Source organism: Phalacrocorax carbo, chromosome 4 (assembly GCF_963921805.1).
Source record: "Phalacrocorax carbo chromosome 4, bPhaCar2.1, whole genome shotgun sequence".
NCBI classification, from domain to species: domain Eukaryota; kingdom Metazoa; phylum Chordata; class Aves; order Suliformes; family Phalacrocoracidae; genus Phalacrocorax; species Phalacrocorax carbo.
Window position 1 is genome coordinate 6759101 of NC_087516.1, and position 27352 is coordinate 6786452.

General features: G+C 40.6%; 1 protein-coding gene across 3 annotated transcripts; it reads right to left on the reverse strand.

Annotated features, from left to right (window-relative positions):
- Positions 1-316: 316 nt before the first annotated feature.
- RMND5A (required for meiotic nuclear division 5 homolog A) lies at positions 317-27335 on the reverse strand. 3 transcript variants are annotated; one of them, XM_064448903.1, is made up of 9 exons: positions 26932-27335; positions 22249-22391; positions 14982-15116; positions 14710-14810; positions 9452-9618; positions 8551-8716; positions 5794-5896; positions 3424-3578; positions 317-2036 (listed from the first exon to the last, which is right to left on the reverse strand). In XM_064448903.1, the coding sequence occupies exons 1-9, from the start codon at positions 27071-27073 to the stop codon at positions 1973-1975; spliced, it is 1176 nt and encodes a 391-aa protein (XP_064304973.1). In that variant the 5' UTR covers positions 27074-27335; the 3' UTR covers positions 317-1972. The 3 variants fall into 3 exon arrangements, with proteins under 3 accessions (XP_064304973.1, XP_064304974.1, XP_064304975.1); XM_064448904.1 differs by lacking the exon at positions 26932-27335 and adding an exon at positions 23539-23663; XM_064448905.1 differs by lacking the exon at positions 26932-27335 and adding an exon at positions 23298-23316.
- Between the last annotated feature and the right edge of the window lie 17 nt (positions 27336-27352).

The window sequence follows — 27352 nt, forward strand, 5'->3', positions numbered from 1 at the left end:
CATTCTAACATGTAAGTTGAATTTGCACCCTGTTGCCATTTAATAACTGTGCCATTTTTGTACTCCAAGCAGTTGCATTAGAGGCACTATCAACACTAACTGGTGTTCACACCAATGCCAAAATACCAGCAGCGTAACAGTGAAAGAGGTGCGACGCTTACACTTCAGGGTGGTTTTCTAGGGTTTTGTTATTACTGTTTTTTTGTTTTGTTTTGTTTTTTAAATACTTCATATGCAATTTCATATAAATCCAAAGCATTAAGCAATTCCACTGAAAAGAGAAGATTGAAAGCAATTTCAGCAAGACTAGGAAACCTACATGGAAAATAATATCCTCACCCGTTTATTGTTGATTTTACCACTTGGCAACGCGGTTGTTTTGAACTCAGTGTGAATACAATTTAAGTTCTGCAGAAAAATCACACACCTGTATTTTTCACATGTATCAAATACATTTAAAGTTTAAAATCTGTGTGCCTTGACTCGCTCCTCTTAATGTCTCTTTAGGGATGTCCATTGTCACTGATCCGATAGAGTCCAACTCCGTCTCTCAAGTCAGGTGACATACAAATTCAAAAGGTGTAGATTTCTCAAAGACGGTCTTCTCTGTAGTGCATTGTGCTAGTGCATTCAACCAGTGTGTCAGTATTCAACCAGCTAAGCTTGGGGTTTTTGTTGTGGGTTTTTTTTTTAACTACACAATACAGAAATATAATTTTACATGTAGCTTACCATGCCTTATGGCTGCTTGCCCTACTATAGGACAGTGCAATAAATACAAATATATGCACACTAGAAAAGATTTAACTGCCATGATCTACATCTCGTTTATGAGTACAAATTTACCTAGTCAACAATATGACAAATTTAGCAGAAAAAGTGGCAATGGCAGTAATAGTCTACTACAAAAACAAGGCTAGAAGCAAAGTGTTCTCAAGCTACAGAAAACTTGCTACCTCCTAATATATGTAGGGCCCAGTTCTGCCAAGTGCAGAGTTGTGATCAGTAGATTGCATCAGAACATGCTTTCCCCCATTTAACAATGAATACTTCTACAATTTATTTGGTTTTGATAACTGTTTATAAATAGCACACTATAATGACTATTAAACTATACAGCGACATGACATTTATAGCCTAATTCTGAATACAAAGTTCAAAGAACATGACTACAAAGGCCAGAGAGCAAATGTCATCGACTAAAAGCATTTCCACTTCAAAATTTATTGAATGTTCTCTTACATAAACACTTCTCAATCGTGAAACCAAAGGAACAGGATTGCCTATTCCCTCTCTGCTCCGGTAGTAATCTAGCCACGCATCACCCTTATAAATTAGTGATGGATTTTAACAGTAGCCCCTTGGGGCTATATATTTTATATACTTTATATATATGCACATTTACTTTGAATTCTATGTAAAAGTTGAAAAAATGTTTAAAAGAAAAACTCAGAATATATCACAGCTTTTTCAGCCAAAAAAATACAAATTAGTATTATAACCACTATTCAATTTATCAAACGTTTTTTTCTGAAGTATTTACCTTTAATTATGTACACGTTACAGGAAATAAAACTTTTTCCACAAACATTCTCTAAGGTGACAGTTATCAATAGAATGATAGAATAATAGCAGGGAGAATATTAAACACATGAGGGTGATCAGTTTCTGCTTTTAAAAAGTCACCATATAATTAAGTACAAAAACCTGCATTGAATGACAACTGCTGGTGTAGTAACTTGATCAGGTATGGAGACCAAGAGTATAGTAAAGCCCTATGGTAATAATATTTCTGTAGCATTTCCACTTGGTATGTATATACTAAATGTTGGCAAAGTTTCTGTAGCATTAGCTTATACAAACATAGGAGTCCTCAGTCTGCTGCATAAAATGGAACAAGTGTGTTTTAATTCTCCTGAAATGCACCTGAAATCCAGAGTGTCACTTACAAACTGCATAATGAAACTTTTCTTCAGAAAAATATCTGTTTGGCATCTCCAGGGCTCTGTTCCATCGGACAATAGGGGCATTTTAATCTGGGGGCAAAGACAATGCGTTAGAATCGCGGCAATGGGTGACAACCGAGCGTTACGCTTTTCCATCCGTTACAAAGGCATCGAGTTTGCAGAGATAGTCCTTCCTCTTTTCTCCCCTGTAGCATGGAACAAATGTACTCTTAAGCCCTAATGCTTTACTTGGCTCCATTAAAAGTGACCTTTAGCTGAGAGAGACCTTATCACGCTTTTTCTTCTAATTATATTCTTTCTCACCTTTTCACCCAGACACCCCCAAATTATTAAATAGCAAAAAATTACTCTTCATGATTAATCTATTATTTCTACTTCTGGATTAGTTTGTTCAATTTCAGTGATTTAAATAGGCTGTTAGCTTTCTCTGACTTCCTCAGCATCCAGTACGTTTTACAATCTTGTTCCCAAAATGCTGTGATTTTACAGCCCACTTAGATCAGCTCCTGCAGGCTATGACTAAGGAGGTCAGCCTGGCCTCCCTGCTGAGGTCTCCACTGATGAAACTGCACCTGCTTACAATATTTCTTCTAGCACTGATCCATTTTTCCCCATCTCTAAGTTTGGGTCTTTCACACCCCACCCTCCCCACCCCAAGTTAATATTGCCAGAGCTGTGCTGTCACTAAAGCTGATCAATGAAAGCATCAGGAATGAGTGATCGGGGACAGGAGCCGTGTAACAGCAAGTTTACTGGCTTAAAATGGCTAAAGTCACCCATGAAGGCATACCTTTAGGCTTTTCTAGCAGAGCAAGGAATGCAAATATCACTCAACATTTTCATTCATAGCCTCACTTATTTTCACACCGGATTTGCAGAACAACTTACGGCTCTAAATTAAGCTGACAGCCTCCACAGAAGCTGCATATATTCAATCCAAATTACCACTGGTTCTTCCTCAAGGGAATCTGTATAGCTCTCTCCCTCCCATTTCCTCCTTCCCAAAAGCCTGTAGGCACCCCACTGATACCTAAGGAGGAGTATTTCCACAGCGATAATTCAACTACCTGCTCAATTACTAAGCTGTATTTCCCCAGAGGTTTAGTTTTATTTTTTTAAGGGATGTTTCATGCATTACTAACCTTGCTCCCTACGAAAAACTGCGTGCGTAAAAGCCTCCATTTTGAATTTAAGACAACACAATGGTACTTACAACTTGGAAAATTACTCTGTTCATTGCATTCCTCCCCGTAATCTCACTTTCTACAACAGAGGGTTTATTACGCTTTTCTCCAGCGCATCAACCTGGCTTATCTGGTTTCTAAGTAATTCTTTAAGATTAATAAACTTCCACCAATTATGTAATTATGGGCACAGTTTTCCCCAAAACACAGTATTCTATTCTTAAGATTTGTCCTTGTCTATATGTTGCTTGAAATAAAAGAATGGTACTTACTTGCTGCCATTAAACATTTTATTCAAAGCATCTCTTGATATAATATGACCACAGACTAATTTCATAGGTGGATTATTATCTGTTGTTTGCTGACGAAGAATGGGACAGGCAAATATTGAATGATACCAGCACTTTTTACCAAGGTCCACTTCAATCTGTGAAAGAAATTAACATAACAATTTATCCTGGAAAACTACATTTCCAGACAATTAATCCCTTTTAGGTCAAGGCTCTTATTTAATGGATTTCACAATTCAGCTGCGAAGGCAGCAAAATCGATTATGTGGATGCCTGACAATTTCCCAGCCAAAAATGCTTAATTGTGGTCTTAAAATGGTGACTTACGTTGCTTCTTCCCACCCCCAACAAAGCAGAGTACTCTGCCAAAGTACAAGTGCGTATTTTAGTGCAAATCTATACCCTGGCAGGAAAACTGAGCTAATAACCCAACAAGACTTTCTGTATTTCGTAGCCACTGATTTCCAAAGTGGTTTAGATGACAGATCTCATTTAAGGGGCCGGGGGGGGGGGGGGGGGGGGAAGAGAAGAGAAAAACATTTGGATTGACTATGTTAATGCTCTACAGCTTCTTGAAAGACTCTCCCAACACCTACATGTCATGTCAATAATGAAGTGTATTAGAATAATATCTTTTTAGTACCAACACAAAAGACATTGGTACAGCACAGATCTTGCCATCAGGAACAAATTATTTCCGAAGGGGACATCTCACAGAGAAGAATGATTCCTGAAGTCACGGACCCAATCAAGAACTACAAAGATCACAGCTTCTGTACCTGAAGCTCCTGGCTCTGACCAGTCCTCAGTTCCGACAGGTTTAACCTTCAACAAAATCTGACAATATAACCTTTCATACTGCTTAATCTTTGCCTTTGCACAATGAAAATAAAGCTTCCCATCCCCATACTGACTTAGCAGTACATGCTAGAGACCCTTACATTTCAAATATGCAAGGAGGCGTACAAATACTATTAACTGATCTGCAGCTGACAGCAATTTTTTTCCCAAATGCTCCCTAGCTAATCACTCCTGCTCGGACAGCAGCGCATGGATCTATCACACTTGGAGGTTACACTCTCAGTGTTACAGAAAACATAGCTGGGAGAAACTCAACACACATACTTACACTATAAATGAATCTCTCTCAGCTACAATCAGAGAGGCTAACTCAGTTCATGCCCAGTTTGCATGAAATAGGTTTGCTTTCCAAATCAGGAGCAGGCCACTGGAGAGCTGCATGTGCCTAGTAAGAGCTATAAAGGGATACTGGGGTTTCACAACAACTGAACTTCATTTCAACTGACACAAATGAGTTGTGCTGGAAGCATAATGCACCGGATCCCAATTCAGTTCTCATGTCCCCAGGTGTAGCACTAATTCTTTCAGCTCCTATCTGCCTGATAAAGAGTTAGTGCAAAGCAACTCACGGACAGAGCTCAAGCATAGCTAGGGGAAGTTAATGTTTCTCAGTGGGATGCGTTTCCTTTCCAGTTATATAGAAACATCTCATACATTCAGTTTAAGGCTAAGTGGAAGGTGAGTGCATCTGTTTTGTTAAGGTCATTTGATCAAAGACCTTTTCAATGCAAAAGGGGTTAACAAATAAACAGGGGAGCAACAAACAAAACCAGGAAATATAAACCTGACACACAAATGTAATGGAGACAGTAACAAGGAACAGCCTTGTCAGTCACACTGATAGATCATCAAGAAACTGCAACCAAACCTGGACTTTGCAACAGATAAGAATGTAAACCTGAGGGTCCCAGAGGAGAGGGGGTTAGCAGAACTATACAAACGGCAGAAGGAATGTGGAGGGGAAGGAGACTGAGGAGGAACATCCAGAAAGGGGCATTAAAAGGGGCCATAAGGGCCATGTCAGTATTTGAGGGTCCATGAACTCGCATTTGCTTATGAATCTAGAGTGGGGCGTGTGTGCTTTCGCCAGTGAATTTCAATCTTTACCAGCCAAAGAGGAGGAAGGGATCTCGGCTGCCTATACTTATGTTTTATGCAAGTCCTGTATGTGGGTGCTGTTGAAGGCAGCGCCTTGTCTGTGGCAGCCTGCACAGCCAGTCACATCAGTATCCTTTGTGTGTGTGCGTGGGTGGGTGTCTGCGGTTCATGCTCAGCCTCGCTGCTGGTTGAACCTGCAAATGGGAAACCAGCAGCCACGTCCATCGGCCTGGGACAAGACCCCAAGGTCTCTGTACAGCAGGAAGTCCCAAGCCCAGGAGCTGCTGGAGGTGGCGGCCGTGTGTACCATCCCTTAATATTCAGCACAGAAGAAACCTAAAAACAGCATTTAACATTAGAAATCTGCCCTGGGAGAGCTTAGCATCAACTCACCGGCAGTTCATCCTTCTGGTTCCAAACACCTGTGCACTGCCTTTGTTCAATAACTGCCTTGATATTAATTAGAGCTGGTAATGCTACACAACCTGCTGAAAAACTGCAGAAAAAGGAAATGTTAGCATACGATGCCTTTTGGAAATCAGCATTTTTCCTATTTCTACTTTAAAGTTTAACTGGGACACAAGAGTGTTGTACAATTCATTCAGTTATTGTCTGTACTTCTAAGCTCCCTTCAAGCGTAACAAGCAAGAGTTTTTGGGGCAGGTCATCAGTTATCCTGCATCTTAGGCTACAGCCCTCATTACTACATTCTGGACGGAAAACAATAGTTCATCCCTGCTCTGAGTCTTATAATGAATCAATTTTCTATACCACCTACTTTGGTTTTGAGCTGTACAGGAGGAACACATCATGTTAGCTTATACAGGTAGTTGCTCTCAACTACAGGAGAGTATATGCAACCTAAGAGTTTCCGCGTAACTCACAACACATAAGCCTTTAATTATATGTAATGCCATGTAAAGAAACACGTCTCTCCACCTTCACCTTAAATCAAGAAAACAAATGGAGAAAAAAAAGACATAGGAAGGCAAGTGAAGGAAGGAAACCACAGCCTGTGAGAAGAATGGCAGTAAACAGCTGACCAAAGTCAGTGTCCCAACAGTTAAGCCTCTTCTGGGAGTTACCCATTACCAGAACTTACCACATTATTTTGAAATATTTCACTATGTTACAAAATGAAGTATGACACTGAGTTTCCACAAATTAACAGATGTTTTGATGGATTTAAGTCTAATGACAGTACTATAGGCCTGGAAATCAGCAGCAAGAGAAACAGGATTTGACCCTGGTATCAGCCTGCTCTGTTTCTTTGGCAGATTATTTTACTATTTGTGCAAGTTTTACTGTCTGCAGAAGTCACGACCTTCCTCGCCACTCTGCCCCTCCAGATACACGTTTTATGTTTCTGCAGCAATGTTCTGCCTAGTTTACTTGGGAGGTATGTGCCTGAAACCTATGGATCTCTTGCCTAAGTTTAAAACAAAACAAAGAAAAAAAATCACATCCATCACCTCCCACTAGCCATTTTAGTCCTTACACTTTGCTTTTAAGTTACTTCAGCTCTGAGTGTAACTTGTGTTAACCCTGTGGGAAGTTTAGAAAAATAGTATTTGTAGAAATAAAAGCATTACAGCTTTAATGGTTCTGTATGAAAACGTCTCTGGAAGAATCCTGCAAGAGTATAACAACTCAAGTAAATAGTAAATTCAAATGGTGTCCCGTAGTCCTTGACAACCCTGAACCATGACCTTGTAAGTGTAACAAGAGTTTTCCCACTGACTCCACACAGTAACTCAGACCACGAGGCCTGCACACGATTAGATACATACTGGAGAAACCAATCAGCCTTAAAAAAAATGTGACTGCTACCCATGTTCTAGAAAGCAATGTATTTTCTAGCAGGGATAGAGCTTCAAGCTGGTTTAATTTCTACAGGATTTGCAGCACTCAAAGGTCACGGCAGTTTAGGACAGTCTTGTTTATGCAAGAGTATCGATACCACCTATACAATAAATACATTTCAGTGCAATGGATTTCACACCAGGCGCAAAGCAAGCATCCAACCAATCCAAACATCAATAACAGGGATTTTCCACTTCACCGAAAATCTCTTGGCCATGTGCACCGAAAGCTGTATTACAGCGTCAGTGCATGAGTGATTAAAATGTAAAGGACTGCTGTTAATTTGACTGAAACAGGAAAAAGATGAAAACCAGAGATAGATGTTTTTGACATCTATAAATCCCTCAAACTGAAACTCACAATGTTTATTGTAGGAAGAAAATTAATCTGAAAGTGCTCCCTTTGTTCCTCCTGTTGTATTTAGTGATGGAGGTGCAAACAGGAGAAGCAGAAGGTCTGACAATTTTAAGAGCTCTAAACTAAGTACAGCACTCTAATTAAAAAAAAAATTAAAAGAGAGAAGAGGTAGCAAAGCTTCTGCTAAGTACCAAGTCTAGCCCACAAAGATACATATAATTTATTTTCTATTTAATGTCTGAAATGAAAATTAGAACATTGGGCAAGTATATTGGGGGAACTGGAATCCAAAGGCTAAATAGCAGCTAATCTGTTTTATCTTCAGAGAAGCTAGAAGGAGATTAGGTTGGTTTTTCTTCACATTTCCAACAGCCTCCTACAGATTTGCATTTTGTCAGATTAGCTACTGAGCTTGAAAGTGCCTCTTTCTTTGCAAATGAGGCCCAGCAAATGATTTGGAAATTTTAGCAGCTGAAATCACAACATAACTCTTAAGCATTCTTCTAAGGAGAAGACGGGTAAAGTAATGTGTGGATTAAAAACCAAGATCTTCAAATGCTGACAGAACCATAGCCAGAGTTTGAGGGGGTTTTTTTGCAGTTAAACAGCAGGGACAATTTTCACACATTTGCTGTGGGAATAGTTGGCTGATTGCCATCCTCATCTTTCACATTGATGTCTAACCTACAGAAGCCAGATTCCATCCATGAATGCTTCCTCTTGTGCTGCAAAGGTGCAGAGTAAAGCACAGCACACGTGAACATCTGATTTCTAATCTTTGCAAATCACGTTAGAGACGATTGTAACCATACTCTTTAGTTAACACAAGCTAGATGAGACTTCTCAAAAGCTGTTTCCTTTGTCCTCAACAAGAAATAGAAACCAAAACACTATGTACCTCGTCTTAAAAGCAAGTGAAAACCAGCATACCTAACACTGAGAGGCGATTCAACCGAGAGACCCAGAAGAGCACAGGCATCTCTTGTAAAGATGTCACAGATGTCCGCCCACTGGTTTGCATCTAATAGATGAACGTACGGAGAGTTCTCTATACCTTGCCGCAGATACACCAGGCTGCCCATCAAAACCTGAATATCTGTGAGGGACGAGGAACAGTTAGTTATTTTACACTACAAATAAAAGCTAGCGTCTACAGTTTTAGCTTTTACATGGAAAACATGTAAACACATCCTCACCCCTACAAAATACAATTACGGCCATCACAGAACAGACGTCTATAGCTACAAGAGCTACAGGCCACTATGGACAGACTGGAGGGTCGTCTGCCCCGCTACAAGCACAGCACGCTGCCTATTAATTTGCTCCAAACAGGTTTATTTTCTTGTAAGCTGACACACAGAGTAGCCTAAAAATTAGGCTTTACTGATTCAGTTTGAGATGGTTCACTTAACTTGCATATTCTCCATTTTTCAAAAGTTCCATTTCTCTTTGTATTACCCCACGCAGCAGAAAATAGCAGATGACTATTCCAAGAACATTTCTGTGCATTTTTAACACTTCACCCTGGCAGCAGGCCTATTCTAGATGTAATCTACGTATTATTTAAAGAGTCAAAAACCTTAAGTTTAAGCAAATATGCAGACATTAATATATAATTTTTTGCCCTCTTTAAAAAAAGAGTTTTTAATTTTTAAAAGTGGTGTTAATTCAAATTGTAATGATTCAGGTTCTACATGTTAAATATGAAAATAAGAAGCCTCTAATAAAATTAAAATAATGGAGTAAACCACATTTGGGACATGATTTATATCTTACTAAGAGGTGTCACATCCAAGTGCTTTAAGTCCCCTTAATTTGACCAAAAACTTACCTTTCTGATGATTTAGGGCGAATGGCTGGAAGTTTTTCGCATACTGAAGTGCTTCTCTTTGATTTGCTGTTCCACCCATCAGTAAACTAATGAAATATAATCTGTGTAGTTTAAATTCCAACGAACTATTCTGTGCCATGAGCATTTCTCTGTTGGATACCGCCCACCTAGAAGAAACAAGGAGGTTCAGTGGGACATGACACAAGAGTAATGAAATGTCAGCCTACACCATATGAAATTATTACAATTATCAAACACCTATTTTAAGGAGAATATGACTGTTCCCTGAACTTCTATGAGTTTATATGGAGCACAGAAAATGGCAAGACTCTTTACAAGTGACAGAGCTCCACAGGGCACACAACACGTGAACAATGGTACTTCTGGCGCTGCTGCACAGGTCAACCTCCGCAACATTCAGCACTCACTGGCAGGAAGGCAGGACTTAATTAGGCACATTACAAGGTGAAATGGCTAAAATCTATTTCTATTAATACCACTCTGTCACTGAATATTAACAACTGAAGATAGCCTTCAGCTGCAGATTGAAGAAGTTTGACCAAGACTTTCAAGAACATATTTTCCAACTCCCTCATTCCCCAAACATTTTCTCTAAGCCACTATGTTTATATGCATGTGTATGTTGCCCTGGAGAGAGGAAGTGCATCTATGGGGGCCTCAAAGACAAACATTATCAAGACTCTACAATGAAGAATAGGGGGAAGGGAAATCAGTTTAAATATAGAACCATTTAGGTTGTGCCTTACCCTGCTTAAACTTTGCTTTCTCTGTTATTTTTATTTCCCAAGTTGAAAATATTTCTCATTTTCTGGGTCTCATTCACCATGGCAACACTAATGTTTGGCTCCCAAATTACATGGAAGAATTCCTAAACACACACCAAGTAAACTGGAATTTTTAAAGCATTTCATAAAAAAGTTATTTTATTATTTAGATTTTACCTATTCCTCTCAGTTTTTTGTGTTTTGAACTGGGGGGCGGGGGGGAACCCAAAACAATTTAGGCCTAAATCAATCCAAACTTTCTCTTATGAACTTTAAGTTTCAATGTTCTTCAGTACATCTGTTTCTCATTAGGTGTTAATTAGTTACACTATTTTCACTGTGGGGGCCCCATTAAGCAAAGAGCTTTGCACTTTTCAGCAAGGAAGTGAGATAGTCTCTTTCTTAAAAAGAAGGGGTATGCGAGGCTTCTGTTCTTTTCAACCAATACTAAAATAAGAAAATTAAGCATTCTTACAGTACTGGTAAAGCTTTCAATGCAAGTTAGCCTTCTGCATCACGATGTAGCATTAATGAGCAAGTATCTACTTTCAGTTTGTTGTGGTGAAAGCATCAGGAGTCTGATTTTACTGGCACAGCTTTGTAATGACATCAGTAACCTTTCAGTAGGGAACAATGAGAAATGTAGCCTTTGAACCGAGAGCAAGCTCTACTGTCCCTAATTTCAAGCAGTTTCAGATAAGCAGCCTCAGAAGGCTGTCAACGCTGTAATCTCCACCAGGAGGGTGACTAACCATGGGTTGTTTCAGGGTTTTATGTTCAGTGTCCACAGTTTAAACCTGGTATAGTGGCAATGAAGTTCACTCCCAACTAAGAAAACAAGAGCCTGAAGTTAACAACTGTGGACCAATAAGCTGGAAGACAAAAAACTATTATCAATGAACAGTAAGACTGGTATCAGTCCAGTCTCATGAGATATTAATCTGTACTGCATCAAAAGGGAGGCATCAAAAGAGCCTCCATCCCCTCCCTGCCAATATTTGCAACCACATGACACAGTACTTCATCTTGCTGAGACTGAGTCTGTTTTTCCAAATTAGCTTTTAGGCAGGCTTTCCATTTTTAGCTCTGAGTGGCAGCACAGATTTGTATCGGAAGAAAGCAGCCACAGAAGCAAGGCCTGAGGTGCTTGGTCTAGGACTTGCTGTTCCTATTTCTAATGGAAAGACAACAAAAACCAAACCAAAACAAAAAAAAAACAAGCAAGGTTTAAAATACACTCTCTGCCACCATCCAAAACCATTAGTAACCACAACACGTGTCTTCCTACCTCCTATCAAAATGATACAAAATGAGTGTTTTCACCTCTGAGACTCAAATACATGTGAATTTTTTTACGTTTACAGTGTACTATTCAAACCGCAGGTACACAGAGCTCTCCTCTAGCTCCCACATGGGATTTGGCTAAAATGAATTTCACAAAGTCTAGCAAAGAGTAAATTAAGTTTAAACCATACCCCAAAGGTCCCAGAAAAAAAACAAGACCTGTCTGCCTTGCTGCTTTACAGACATAAGAGAAGGCAATACCTCTTCCTCAGGAGATGACAGTCAAAAGCTTTGAACCTGCAAGTTATTCCCACCAGACCTTCACATGGAGACCCACCTGGGCTCAGAAGGGCTAGAATCTGCTCAGAAAGAACCTATGGATTTCCCTCCCTCAGGTCCAAATTACAGTGACAAAAGTCACTGGAAACTAATGGGATGCTGCAGAGGCACAGAGCTTACATGGCTTAGGGTGCGGGGCCAGACTGGGCATCTATAAACTCAAGGTGCACACCCCACAAAGAAAGAAAAATGGTATGGCCAGTTGTACTACATTTAATTCTGGAGTGTAGTATTTGTAAATGTTGGAGTTTGTATGAGTAAAATAATCTGAAAAAAAGAGACTCTAATAGTAGTTTGGGGTTTTTTGTTTGTTTGTTTGTTTTAAATCAGATACTAATACTAACTTCTCTCTATCACCACAGCAAGGCTTTGGAAGTCTTCTCGAAAAGACATTAATCTGACAAGTCCCTTTCGATGGCAGTGACCAGGAGCCAATTCATGTTTGCTTCATCTCCAACACTGAGTTAAGCCGAGCACCAACTACAGAGCACTGGCAGAGCCAGAGAGACTGGTTATTGTTTTCATCCCAACCTTCCACAATTTTCCTGGGTAAACCCTGCTATACTCCCCTTCCTGGTTCACGACACTGTAATTAACTGCCCTCGTGTAACACCTTTCTGCCTCAACAGCCCTAGAACAGGCCAGTCTGGGACCGCATTTATGCGCCCCTGAAGCTGTATTTACTGATGCAAATTTTAGCCACTTATTAGCTCTTTGCCCAAAGAGCACAATGCCACCCCTCCAAGCTCCTCTCACATAGGCCACCCCCCCAGGAAAGGTTTGTGTCCCTCTGCCTGAACACCCACGTCTGCTGGGAAATAATATGGGAAATACATTCACTAGCATCAGCAGTTCTGTGGAATAACTGTGCATTTAAGACACCAGTTACCTCCTAAACTGTACAGTTTTGTCACATTTTGATAGCCCTCACTAACAACCATGTTTTTTACATAAACATCACTATAAATAAGGACCCTCTGTGCCCAGCAGCAGGCAAAGAGAAGCATATAGCTTTTGTACTGAAGAGTTTAAACTGAATAAACATTATAAACAGAAATGAGACAGGATGGGGGAGGGAGACCGGCATACAAACTGCGCTGACAATACACCCTATTCTCTGTTCATTCAGCTGCCTTCAGAATAAAAGTTCCTTTGAAGAAGGACCATGCCTTCTCCTTTGTCTGAAAAAATATTTAACACACTGCAGGAACTACAAGATACGACTAAGTAGCAACAACTAAGGCATATGGCCTAGCAAACTGGAGCTAAAATGAATTTAGTGACTTCAAGTGGATGGACATAACAACAAGTTACTCTTCCTCAGAGAGTATCCTTCGCAACACTGCCTTACTATTTGAACTACAAGAAATAAATGGTGTAGCTGACAGTAAATCCTGCCTCAGTTGTAACACCAGGCATTTCAGTGTTGCTTCCCTTCAATTAACCAATTCAATAGTAATAAGCCACCTGAGCTTTCCACCTGTGTTGGTCAAAGTTAGGTCAAACTTTGCATGACTCAGAGGCATAACCAAGATTTAGTTGACGAACACCACAGTTTGAGTACTAGAGTATCTCTGCTCTTAGATGCCAATGTTCTCTGAATTGACACACCCATGTCGGATTGTGTTAAAGGCAAGGGAAAACGTTTGTTGGTATGAAAATGTATTTAAATGAATAATACAAAACAGGTATTTTAAATGTACGGATTATACTCTGGAATGAAACAGAAAGTTTGAATTTGCTTTGTTTCATTGTTTCTACTCTTACAAGGTCACTTCAAAGCCATTTTATTTTTTTTACTTACTTTTGAGACCAACCTGAGCTTACCAAAGCTCTTGCAATGTAAAAACAAAACCCAAACAAAAAAACAGCCCATGAAACATAGGCTGAGGATTTAGTTGAGGTTTTCTTGTTTTTAAGATAAAAGCTGTTCTGAAATGGTAGAGCAGAGTTATGTATCCACTACTGGAAATCAAAACAGTAGCCCATGAGACACTTCACTACATTTCCCTCTTCACTGTCACTTCTAGCACCAGCTTACATGTCTAATGGTTGTAAAGACTACTAAGGTCAAGAAAATATCCTGGTCTAAGGCTGACTGATAGACCTCAGATATTTCTAGACGTGGTTTTCATCTGAGCACCCAGCATTATCCACTGATTTCTATGAACAGCCGTTTTGTTCAGAAGAAATCTCACCAACAGATAGCACTGTCAGTCTGTGCTCCCAGTTCACGTACTGCAGAGATGTTTCCTGTCAAGGAAAGGGACACACCTCCCACCCAGCGTTAATCAGCACCTACCTGGCAGCAGCAGCCGGCAAAGTACACACCTATCCTTTCACTCTCTCTTCCCACCCTGTAGTCCCTTATCTGGAAAGGGAGAGTGACTTGAGGAAAAGTGAGAACTTCAATCTCGAGTCAAGCTCTGCTCACCCCAAGGGCTCAGTGAAGCTAAAAAGACCTAGTGATACTAACACCTTTGGTAAGTCCTGACATCCTTTGTAACTAAACTTTTAAAAATAAGGTTCACTGATGATTCACTGTAAGGCTAAATACCATCATGACAGACAATTGATTCTCTAAGTGGTGTTTCTTCCCAAAAACCTTAAATCAGCATCACAAATGATTCAAGTTAATCTTTAATCTAAGAAAGAGACCCTTAGTTAAGTACTGCTTATGGGGAAGGACACAGATGGGACAAAAGGAAAAGGTAGGGGTTCATTCAGGAACTAGACCTCTCAAAGGACAAATGGGGATACATCGAAACATACTAAAGATTATATTTAAAATAAAAAACTAAGCATTTGTTAAAAGCATTTAAAAAAAGGAGAAAAACTGAGTAGACTCACTCTAACGCAGGTCTCAGAACTCTAACTTTTAATGCTTCCAATATTCGATTCAACTCCACAAATGGTTCTTTTTGACTTTGATCTATTGATAGACCAGATTCCTGAAAAAAAACCAAAGGAATTTTTAGTTGAAATGTTAAGAAAACATGGGATTAAGCTGCGGGTTTTCTGACAGTTTAACTATTCACCTGGAACATTAACAGTCAAATAAGGACGCTAACCCAAAGCATAGTTTCCCATAATCAATAATATTCAACATTCACACTTATTACCTGACAAAGTTCCTCGGCTACATCCAACATGCCTTGCCGGAAGAAGTGCTCCACCATCACCTCGTTGAGGATTCGCTGGCTGTCAGCCTGCCAGCACCCATCTATCCCCACACTGCTGATGTCAGAGTCAAAATTCTGAAATGTACAAATTAACAGTCAATAGGCTGGAACAAATCGTCCCACATGATTTTTCTTTAATTATGCAGGACACCTACATCTCCACCCTGATTCTTTCTGCCTGCGGCTCAGTTGACCCTCAATTCCCTCCTGTTCAAACTGAAATACGTGTGTCAGCTGCTTCATCACCTTCTGCGTACAGAAGAAGAAATCCTTTGGTTTGCTTGTTTGAAGTCTGAATATTATCCACTATAAGGAATTAGACTGACAAAGTACAGGCCTAGCTAGCAAATCAGAAACCTGGTTAACTAATAAACAGGTTTCCAGACCATGATGCGTTTTTGAAGGAAGTATCTGCAGAAAAGGCTTTTTCCATATGTGAAAACTGAAAATGCATAGAGAACAGAAGACAAAATTGCCTACACTAGAATCAAAATAGTGTTATCAATGCATCACTGTCACCACAGTGCACCAAATTAGAAGTAAAAGCTTTAACTCAAATTTGGCATAGCTGGGAGGGTAGACAATCCTGAAAAAAGAAAATGTCACTTCTCTCCACTCCCAAAACGACAATGAAATTTGAACCTCTGAAGACCTCAACATCCCAGCAACAGGATGAGCTTTGAAGATCTGAGAGATCTTTTACAGATCTAACCCTGATGATCCTACTGCTGTGTATTTTTAGGTCAGTGGCCTATGGACATATTCCAGGAATAAATAAAAATACTGTCATCGTGACTCTTTAGTAACACTTGACACTGCTTGGCACTGCGCCTCTTGGCAGCAGAATAGCAATATTTATTCTAACCCAAGATATAAAACAGGATTTTTACTGCTAACATGTTTTATGATCGGGACAGGCAGGTTAATTTGAATTAAAAAAAATCCTTACCCACTGCCTAAAACAAACCTCTTGCAAAATCAGCAGTCTAGAAGTCAATGCATTGCTTGCTGCCTGACCTGATGGCCTGGTAACTACAGCTCTCCTCCAGGAAGGAACTTCAGAAATCAGAAGTTTGGTGAAAACAGCAGTGCTTCAACTACAGCTCTGTGACAATTGACAGTCTGTGCAACATGGAAACACCTACCTAGCACAAACGCACACTTCTGTTAAAGCAGGCAGGGCAAACAACACCGAGTCGGTATGAGTTATCTGTCAACCACACATTATCGGTTCCCCGTCAGCCAGCACAATGCTGGAGCGGCGGGTTAGCAGACACCCGACCGGCTGTAAGGTCTGCCAGTGCAAAGCTGGATAACCAACTTCAGAGCAAATCTGAGCAGGTGGTGTTGGGTTACGTTAGATCACCACTTTGCACTCCAGGGGCCGCAATGTCGCTGACCTGCAGTAGGAACCCAAAGAGTCATACGTTGTTTTGTGAAAACATGGGCCAGGCAACAGACACTTGCAGAGCAACCTGACAAAAGCATTCAAGAGTCTACTATTAACCTGTTTCAGAAGTTAAATCAAGTTGGAAGGAGATTCTTGAATTTTAAAAAGTAGAGAAAACATCACGGCAGCTTCAAACTTGCAGACTGAGGGGTCGCTTTTGCCTCACACAAGTCTTTCTTGCACAGTTAGGCCTCGCTGCTTTTTCCTTAGGAGGTATCACATACCTAACCACAATTCAGAAGTCAGCCTCAAACACCCAAACTGCTGTCTTTTCAGGTTGGCTAGAGAGGACTGGAGCGGTATGCAGTCATCAGCTGCAGTAGAGACAGATGCATGGCGCTACCTCCCAAGCAGAGGGGACCAGCCCTTCAGAGACAGCCTTACCACAGCAAGCACATCCACCTCTTCACTGGCAAGGGGGAAGTTAAAGGGGGCGCAGTAGCATAAAGTTGTAAAGCTTCTCATTCTTCCTTCCAGCACTTCGCACAGCTCAGATTTGCACTGTGTCTTCCTTTTTTTTTGTCACTTATTAACTTCCTTCGTCAGCCATCTCCACATCTCCTTTGATGCTGCTCTGCATCAGCATGAGAAAGGGGCAGCCTTCTCAGCCCCACACATGTGGCTTCAAAACCACCACTCCCTTCAGGTCTCGTAGCTAACTTCCAGTTAAAACATTAACCTTAGGCTAGCAAATAGTCTCTTCCATCTTTCAGATATGGTGGAGCAAGACGAGCATTTAAATTATTGCCATAGATTTAAGTCTCACATTTAACCACACTTTCACTTGGGTGTCATATCCCATAAGCTCCTTGTCACGTGTTTGTCTTTATCTTGAAAAAAACTGAAGTATCTTGAAGACTAAATAATACTGTTTTTATTTTTGCCAACCCTTTGAAGCCTTTTAGGGTCACCACCATTGCCAATTCCAGTACCGCTGTCCAAACACCACTAGCAGGTAACATAAATCCAACAAGGCATTAGAGAAACGCCAGCAGCAGTAGCAAGAACACACAAGCTTGCTTTGTTACTTAGGTTTTGGGGCACAGGGTGGGAGGAACCATCAGTAATCTAAAACCAATCAACTAAATTATTTTTCATGCAATTTCAAGTTCTACTGAATGTATAATCCCATAAGAAGAAACTGTATTCTCCTGGGCAGTGACCAACCATTAGAGCTGAACCTATGCCATAAACATCGCATATCCTTCTCATTGCCTGGGGGCAGACGTGGTAGAGCTGCTTCCCTCAGTTCCTTCACAAAATACACATTTTGTTGTAAAACAACAAACCTATGCGCCTTGAGAACCCTTTCAAAACCCCATCATAAATGAGATTTTTAAAATCCCATAAAAGATGGTAACGATGACTCATATTAACCTAGACATGCTGTGGATTAAAGTCACATCATACAACCTGAGGACCTCAATTTTTTTCTCCCCCCTCATCCACTCTCCAATCAACCCAGTCTTGACCAGCTTCTCATTCCAGTAACTTTTAAAAAACAAAACAATTTCTGAGGTCTTTTTCATATGTGGGATTCTACAGTTCTGCCTCCTCTGCATTCCGAGGAGCTTCAAGAACTGACTGCACGTATTACAGTGAGTGACTGTCACATGCCAGAACAAATTACTGCTTGCCTTTGGCTTACCCATTTCATAACTGTCATGCATGCATGATATGCTGGTGACTACACACCTCTCAGTTTTGTTTTCTAAATGCTAACAGTATGCTAACTGATAGCATGCGGGGTTTAATAAGATTTCAAAAGTTGAAAAAAATTCCAGAAGTTACAAACTCCAGAAAGGTTTTTTGTGCTTTTCAGGTTTTAAGCTTAGAAGAGTGTCAGCTAATATTCCCAAGATACAAGTGTTTTTTAAGAGCCTAACTAGCAAGCCTAGGGCTAAAATGTAGAATAGTGTTATGTGCTAAATGTACCAATGATACAATGTAAAGTACATTACTGGTAATTGCTGAAATGTGAGGAGGACTTCAAGACATACACACAGGGGACCATTTTAATCAACATACAACCTTTGAACTCATTAGTACAATATGATATGAAGGAGGATGATGATGAAGTTTTATTCCTCAGTTTCTCAGTTGAGACTACTTTGTGCGTTCCTCCCTTCTTCTGAATCCTGACCCAAAATACAAATAAAATAAACTTGTTTACCTTGTCTGTTCAGTTTGTTGGTTCACAAGATAAAGCTTGACTTCCAAAGACTCTGTAATTATCTAGCCATATTCTTCACAGCAATATGATTAAATGACGTTCAGTAAACATTTTTAGTTTGTTTGCATATAAGTTTTTACATGAAGCAAACACTAACTTTGGTAAATATTTGCTTTCCCAAAACAAAAACTGGATTAAAATGTCGGCCCTTTAAAATCAGGCTTAAAATTCGGGGGGGGGGGATAAAAATGGAAGAAGCCACCATTTACTCCACTTACTTTCCCGAATGGAGGCATTTACCTACTACTCACACAGATTGCTGCTAGAGGGAAAAACATTTACTAGCCCATCAAACATGCTTTGAGATGAATTCAAATCATTCCAGAAGAGTGATTGATTTACAGGGAGACCGATGAGTGAGCTACCTGGTAGCAACCTGCTGAACAACAGTGACATGATGAGTTCTGGAAGCAGAGCAAATGCTAGTACAATAAAGAGAAAACTGGATGCAAACATTTTCTTTCAAAGGAGAAAATGCTCTCTGGAAGAAAGGGTAACCTGCCGCGGATCAGAAGCATGTAATCCATGTAGAACTACTATGAAAAAAGGTCTAGCTTGTTAGATAAGCTTTCCAGGAATTGATAACGAAACAGCAACATGCAAAGTTTTGGCATTTGACACTTTAACATGGTTCACATTTAATGCCAAATTAGAACTTCATTTTTCAAATGCTTAGGAGCTTCTGTTCGCAGAGTGAACTCTGGAGGCTGACAAGTCTAGGTCCCATCCAAGTTCATAAGCACTAACTCAAAACCAGACTAGACTAAACTTTACATATAGTTATAACCCTGCCTCAACACTGGAAAAAAAAGAAATTTAACCTGAAATTTGCCACGAGCTGATAATTCATCAAGTTCTTTCAAAATCCCATTTTGTTAAGTAGGAAGTTTGTTGGTTCTACATGTTACAACAGCTGTCATTTGGATGCATAAAATTGGTACCAACATTAGCACTTTTCCCAGTCTCAAATAATGCAATAAAATAGTAAGTTACATTTATCTGCGGTGGTGCATATACAGCTAGGAAGACCACAAGCAATGTTCTATTTTATCGACACATTAACATCTCTAGATGAGGGGACGAGGGTTTACATGTGACAGAAACACAACTCAGCTCTCATGAATCAAGGCAAGGGCTGTGCTTCTTTAAATTCTAATGAGCATTTTATTTAGGAAGCGGTAGTGTTTTGCCCAGAATGTGTCAAGAATCAATTCACTGCATCAATTACATTTAATTACTTCTATTGGTTTAAGCTTAAGTATATTATGGGGAAAGAATGGGGGAGGGCGATTTCAATAGGTTATGGGACTTGGATGCCAACGAAGACTTTGCTGGCAGGTTTCAAGCATATTTTCCAGCAGCACAGGGAAATCACGTTAAGTACCTGTGGAAGATTTCTTTCAAATGTCACTGTCCAGGGAAGCATTCGATTCGACCTGGATTTAAACATTACACATATTCATCTGCCAAACAGGCCAAGGCTTCAGGACACATTTTAAAGAAGTTCCCTTAAGATACTACAGTCAGGGAAAACTAATAAAATTCAAACTAGTTGCATTTAAACAAAAAAAAATAATAATCCAAAATTCATATTTAAGGAGACAATCCTAACTGATGCTCTGAACTTTATAAAAATACGTCCTTCATTATGAGCAGGACGGGGGACTCATGCAGTCCCACTGCTTCTAGCCTTTTCATGTAAACACCACAGACACGAAGCAAGACTGAAAAGCCAGAGGAATGAGTACACTGAATACAGCAAGTTGAGCTCGTTTTTGAGAACCTCACCGAAACAGCCCTTTGACACTCAACAGGCACAGAGCAGATTATTGATATCCTTTCTACTATTTTACAAAACCACAGATGATATTTTAAAAATGCTTTTATTTACAGCTATCCTTTTTCAAATAAAAATAGTAAACAAACTTAAAACAGCAGGACAAAAACAACACTGGAAAAACTATGCACATGACAACTGAAACAGTAATTTGGAGATTAGATTCAAGTCTAAACTTTATTAAGCTTGCAAGTGCTGTTATCTTTGGCTTCTAAGAAACACTATCACAAATTTCCACTGAATATTGACACCCTCTATATATGACCTAGGGCTGCTCTATCTCAGAGTATTTATATGGAAAAGGTATAGCCAAACCTGAAAGCTTATTTGTACAAAGTCCACTCGCTAAAATGGAATAGGGAAATTGCAAACTTAGGACAAGATTACATAGACTTATTTCAGGCTTCAAGGCAGTAATAAGGATGGAATTTTACTCTAGTTAATTGGTTTAGATACAGCAGCAAGGATTAGAGACAGATGCGTCCTTAAGCTTTGGATAACAGTGATGCTTGGATTAAAGCTATTTGTACAAAGTTTGAGCCCTCCATGACAGTCAAGCATAGATATAAAGAAAAATAACAGTTGCACAGACATTCTGCCCAATAATGCAGCATTACGTACTTTGGCCCTTCATTGCACTACTGTTAAATTATGCTTTAGCAGATTATCGCTACTAACAAAGTTTAAGTTAGATTCTCAAAGAATGAATGAGTATTCGTTAACGCTGCAAATGCCTTTATGCAGATGAAGGCACTCATTTATTAGTGTCTTCCTTAGTAAGATTATAAAGTGCACCTCAAACCAAATGTTAAGACCCTATCAACAGAAACATGTTCTGATATGAAACTATCACATAGGAATGTCCAAAAAGCAAGTACAAGACTCCCTACCTACATAACTGCTTTATACAAAAGAACACATAGACCAAGAAAATCATGACATAGCATCAGTTACCACAAATAAAAATTAAAAAAAAAACACCACAAAACCCCAAAACAAACAAGTTTTAGTACCATTTCAAAGAAACATTAGTAATATCTACCTACAAAAACATATTCAGATGCCAGTTATTCTTAAACCTGGAATTCATACAAGAGTGTCTCAAAGAAGCTTCAAAGAAAAGGTGCACTACCTTATTATTTGTTATGGCATAGACACAGATACTACAAAAAGTTTAATCTACTCCACTCACATTGATAACATTGCATGTTATCAAATTAAGCCCTAAGAACCAAATCACACCTGAAATATACATAAAATGTCTTTCTTAAAAAAAGTCAATTTTTAAGCTGCCTTCTAGAACAGAATGCCATTTCTGAGTCATTTGCTACTGAAAATTAACTAGAAATGCAATCTTTACATATATAAAAACCCCACAGTATTTCTTATTGAGACTGATATCAGAGCAAACGTTTTGCTACATACTATTACTAAGTCTAGTAACATCTATATGGCATGTTCTCTCAGAAACTAAGAGATTTGAGCTGCCCCAACAGGAGTACTCTGTATACAAGCTCTGAAAGCAAGTACTGTACACCCCACTGTCTTGCCTGTGCCACACCTACACTTCTGCAGCTGACAGGGAGATTTAATTAAGATTAATTGTAGTATAAATCCAAATTTTGTAAAGCAGAGTACACATCACAGAATATATACAATAACACAATCCAGCCACAATATAAAATACCTTATCAATGGCTTTTCCAACCCGGGATACGCTGCTGTGAATGTCTTTATGATCGGAGGCCAGTTTTTGAACTGTGTCTTTTATTCTTTTACAACACTGCGTCATAACGAGTGAAATTGTCCCCGACAAGTCTCCATCTTGATCTAGACAAGACAGAGGAAAATTACTAATTTTGTTACAAACAAATTATAACATTAAATCTCTCAAAATGCAACAACATATAAAGACAAGAAATGGTATTAAAAGAAAGAAATGCAAACTATTTGCAAAGCAAGATGTATGTATGGGACATGGATCACTTGCGGAATTAGGAATCTAGTCAGGCGCACAATAGCACTGAACAAGTGCAACAGTTTAAAAAATTAATGTAAAGATATCATGTGTCTCAGTTGCAGCAGATTAATAAATCCATTTCAAAGAAACACCCCAATCCACTAATCTCACGGGCTATAATAGGAAGCTACTGAACCTATCACAGGATCGGTTTTCTTTTAGACAGTTCCCTGAAGATATGTGAGAACATAATTTTTAACTTCAACAAGGTACAAACAAAATTTGGATTAATGAGGGCCCAATTCATTCTTGTCCTGCAAGCCACCGTCTTACATCAGACGCTGTCTGTGTTTGAGCCGTATGAAACTTCTGCTTCCTGACTTGTGGAAACATCTCTAAACAGTTCAGCCAACCAGCCTCAAATCCTCCTCGATGGATTAGAAACAGCCCGTAACGGACCTGACTGTGAACATCAGATTCACTCTTTCTTGTTATAAGATTTGTTCTCTTGAAATGGTGAAATTTTTAAACTGTCGCTCAACCAACAGGTGCAATGCTATACGATGCATTCTGTGAACAAAATAATAAACCTGAAAGGTTTACAAGACCCTGACCACATCACTCTGCTTAACAGTTTAGACCCTTCATGCCTTGACTCAAACACCCCTCAGCAGCATTAGCCGGAGGGAAAATTATGTTTTTTTAATGCTTTACTCCAGTTCTTTCTTCCAGCTTTTGATTTCAAGATACAAGGAGAATCTCTTTTCCAGTCTTACCTCTGAAGGTCTCTCACCTCCCTCAAAGTTCATTCTACATGACAGTTTTTCCTTTAGGGACACGGACCTAGCAGCCTTCAACTGCACATGAGAGAGCAGCCCAGAAACGCTTCCCTAACATGCCGGAACCAAACCCTTCATGTGAAAAAATAAAACCCCCAAAATATCTCTAAGAAAGATTTAGAAAGCAACCATATTTTCCACCAAGTTTGCCCCTTTCTCGTTTTACATTTTAACACACCTTTGGTTTCAGCAGCACTTTAGAGTCCAGTTTCTGGTATTTCATGGAGAAGCAAAACGCAGGTGCATCGAACTGCTGCTGCAGGACCAGCGACCCCGGAACACCAGAAACAAACCATAACTCTTACGCTGTACCCTGAACAATACACCTCAGAGAGAGCAAAGGAAATCCAGAAAAAAAGCCGTCATCAGAGGGAGTAGGTAGTAACTTACCAGTCACTGATTCTGGAGCCTTCCTTTATGCATCCTCACTCTCATCCCCGCTACTGACATCAACAGCAAAAACAACTTTCTGTTGTTACACACTAAAACTAGCTCATCTCTAGGAAAGTAAATAGCTCCTGTCCATGCTCACAAGCCCCAGCTGAGGAAGCTTTAATAGCATTTTTGCAACAGCTTTCAAAAAAATAAAAGAGCTTTAACATTTTTTCTCCCTCCAGTCCCATGAAGCTAATGGTCACCTCCCAGGCAGACGGCTAATAGGGCTCTGTATTTTCCCTAGTGAATGAGCAAGGAGTAACAAGATGGAAAGAGTTTCTTCCGTGCACATTCACTAACTTGACTCTATGCATCCTAAATTAAAAATGAAAATTTCACTCAACTACTACATAAAGTTCACTTCCTAAAATTATTTCAAGAAAAATCATTATTTCTTCGTTGCTATTTAATTTTTATGGTAGACATAAAATCACATGAAGGCTCTTAAGTAACTCTCTCATGACTTTTGCCAAGACAAAATGATCAGTCAAAGATTACGCAACAAGCAAAATGGAAACAGTCATTCCCCAATAAACAGAGGATAAAATACACTCTCTTAATAGCTTTTTTTTTTTTTTTGCAAGAAAAGACATTAACCTAAAACCCGAAAAACTTACATGTGTAACTGTTTTCACCCCAAGCAAATAAGTGAATTGCTGGCCTAACACTTACTGTAGCAGAAACAACTACAGTAAAGCAATGAAAATGTCTACGCAGGAAAAGCCATCAGAGCCGTAAGAGAAAGGATTTCCCCCCCTACACTCCTCTCTTTCACCTTTAAACTACAAACTACTTCTAAAATATCAGCAGAAAGCCTGCAGACAGTTGTACCAGTTATTCAGCATTCACAGCACACTACAGCCCGACAGCTTCTCTCCATATGCTGTAAGTACAGTCACAATTTTGAAAAAAGTACATAAGTAAGCAGAGTGGCACAGGGTAGAGTCCGAAGCCAAGTTTACTCAGCCAGATGCATTTATACCACTCAAGAACACACAATCCTGCCTTGGCTACTCCAGGAGGTGAGATATATTAGGGGAAGAGAGAAGAGAAGAAAACCAAACTTTGTCTTCCTATTCACAAGCCATAGGATAGGGCTGTTCTGTACTTAGGCTTTAATAAGAAAACAGCTAATGAACCTTCAAGAGACTGTATGAGTGGGAAAAAGAAAACCAGTTTAGAGGTTCAAGCAGCTTCTAACAGTTTCTTTTTCTCCACCCGCTTCCTTTTTATATCCACTGCCTATTTAAGGTCTTTTCACACACTTTTGCTGTCAAATCTTGTCCTAGAGAATTAATTTCTTCTTCAGCAGTGAGGGTTTTCTTTTTTCTTCCTTTTAAATTATATACACAAGCATATTTCTGCAGCTCAGACCCCTGAATTACAGAGCTCCTCATTAAGATGTCTGGCTGCTTCCACTTCAATCAGTTTTCAGAAATACTCAGGATATAGTATAAAAGCTGCAAATTCCTGTTCTTATTATAGAGTTATAAATAACATCGTTAAGAAAAAAATAAGAATTTTGCCACATATAAAGCCACCTTACCCTCAGATGCCAAAACTGAGAAGAGTCCCCAGACCTTTGAGGGTGCGCTAATAACATATTGGCTTCATTCTACAGCAGTTACTAAAAGAAAGCTCTATTTGGGATGTACTCTACTGAGACAGCATCACCACTTATTTGGTAAGTGCTGAAAACATGCCCAGGGCCTTCACAGAAGAGTCCCAAAGACTCTTAAACCAGGTCTGGATTGAAAACCCAGTGAGGACCCTGAAGGAACTGTACAGCAGAACCCTTCTAATTTTATTATGAAGAGAGTAAAAGCTCTGGAGCTGCAGCAAGGTTCTCACAGACAAATCTTTAACAGCCTCACAGAGTCCTACGAAGATCAATACAAGAATAAGGGTCACACCATGCAGCTTTCCAGGCAAGGTCAGCATCTCAGTTTGTGAAGACATGCATTTTATCAACCGTCTTTAATGCACAGGCCCAAACTGTTTCAAACAGCACAAAATACATTGGCTGAAACACAGTTCAAAACAATGTCAAAAAGACCGAATGTTATTTCGTCCCAAATAAATGCCTCAGAACTGGAGCTCCATGTTTACTCTCTAGGGAGATTGTTGTGTACACACTGCAGCTCTAATACACTCGTGTTTACGTTCCTGGAAGTATACGCACCGTTAAGTGAGCTTTGCACCTGTATTTGTACAAGGCTACAGCAAACACATTTTTCCCTGAACCAAACAGATTCCCTGACCAAAAAGCAGATTCGCCAAAACAGTGAAACAGCACAGTTAGCTCTCAAGTTTGGGCCCAAGAGCCTGCAAGTTCCCTTTTTAATCCCTGAGTCGACATTTGCTTCCTGCATGGCCTTGGGTAAATGACTCCAGCTGTCTCACCATCCCCTCCCACTCCATCAATAAACACTGAGTTACCTCCATCTCAGGGATTTCGCAAGGTTTAAATGTCTCATGTTTACAGCACGCTCTGGCCATCCAGCCCGCCTGCGCAAGGGCTCAACATCAGCTGTAAATACAGACAAGACTTCGGAGGCCGTGTTTACTTCCTGCTAAAGAGTGGCTTTACCCTACGTGCTTCCAAACCTAGCCGCGTTGAGAGAGAACAACTTAGTGACTTAGGAGGAAAAAAAAAAAAGAAAATAAATAAGGGGTCTGGGGGAGAAAAGAGGGCTGCTCTGCTCTTTATTTCTCCCTGGGGGTGACTAACTCCACTGTAAACCCATCATAAAGGGGCAGAAGGTGCCCAGGGTCAAGCTGTACCTGCTGATGGGGAACAAACGCACCTCTTCAGCGGCTCACAGAAGGTAGTCGAGGCCCGGGAGGTCCGATACCTGTTCCTACCTTTAACTTTTCTCTGCCAGAAAGGCACACAAAGCTCCGACTCCAGGGGGCACACCTCCAGCTCAGCCCCCCCAGCGCAGAGACACCTTCTCCGGGGCCGGCTGGTCAGCCCCGAGGCTGGAAGGGGGGGTGAGGGTCTCCCTGGAAGGGTCCCCCAGCCCACAAAGGCCCAAAGTTTTGAGTCCTTTCACCCCGGAGGAGGGTGCCGGGCCCCGTCCCCTCACGGAAGGGGCAGGGGGGAACGGGGAGGGGGGGGGGTGTCTCCACGTACTCTCGGTCTGGAGGATCTCCCGGCGCAGCCCGCCCGCGTACTGGATGAGCTCTTCTAGGCTGCGCTCGCAGAGCTGCCCGTAGCCCGAGAACTTCTGCAGCACCTTCTCCAGCTCCCGCTCCACCGTCACGCACTGGTCCATAGCGGCCGGCACCGGGCCGCGATCCTCCTCTTCCTCCTCCTCCTCCTCGGCAGCCGGCGGGCCCCCCTCTTTGCCCGGGCCCCCCTCTCTGCCCGCCCCACCCTGGCCGCCCTCCGCCAGCACCGTCCCGCCGGCTCGCCTCGGCCCGGCTCAGCCCGGCCCGGCTCAGCCCGGAGCACCGCTCCCGCCCAACTTCCCCGTCTCCTCAGGCTGCGGCAGTTGTGCGCAGGCAGCGCTGCAGGCAGACGGGGACCTCGGCGGCGCTCGGCACAGGCAGCA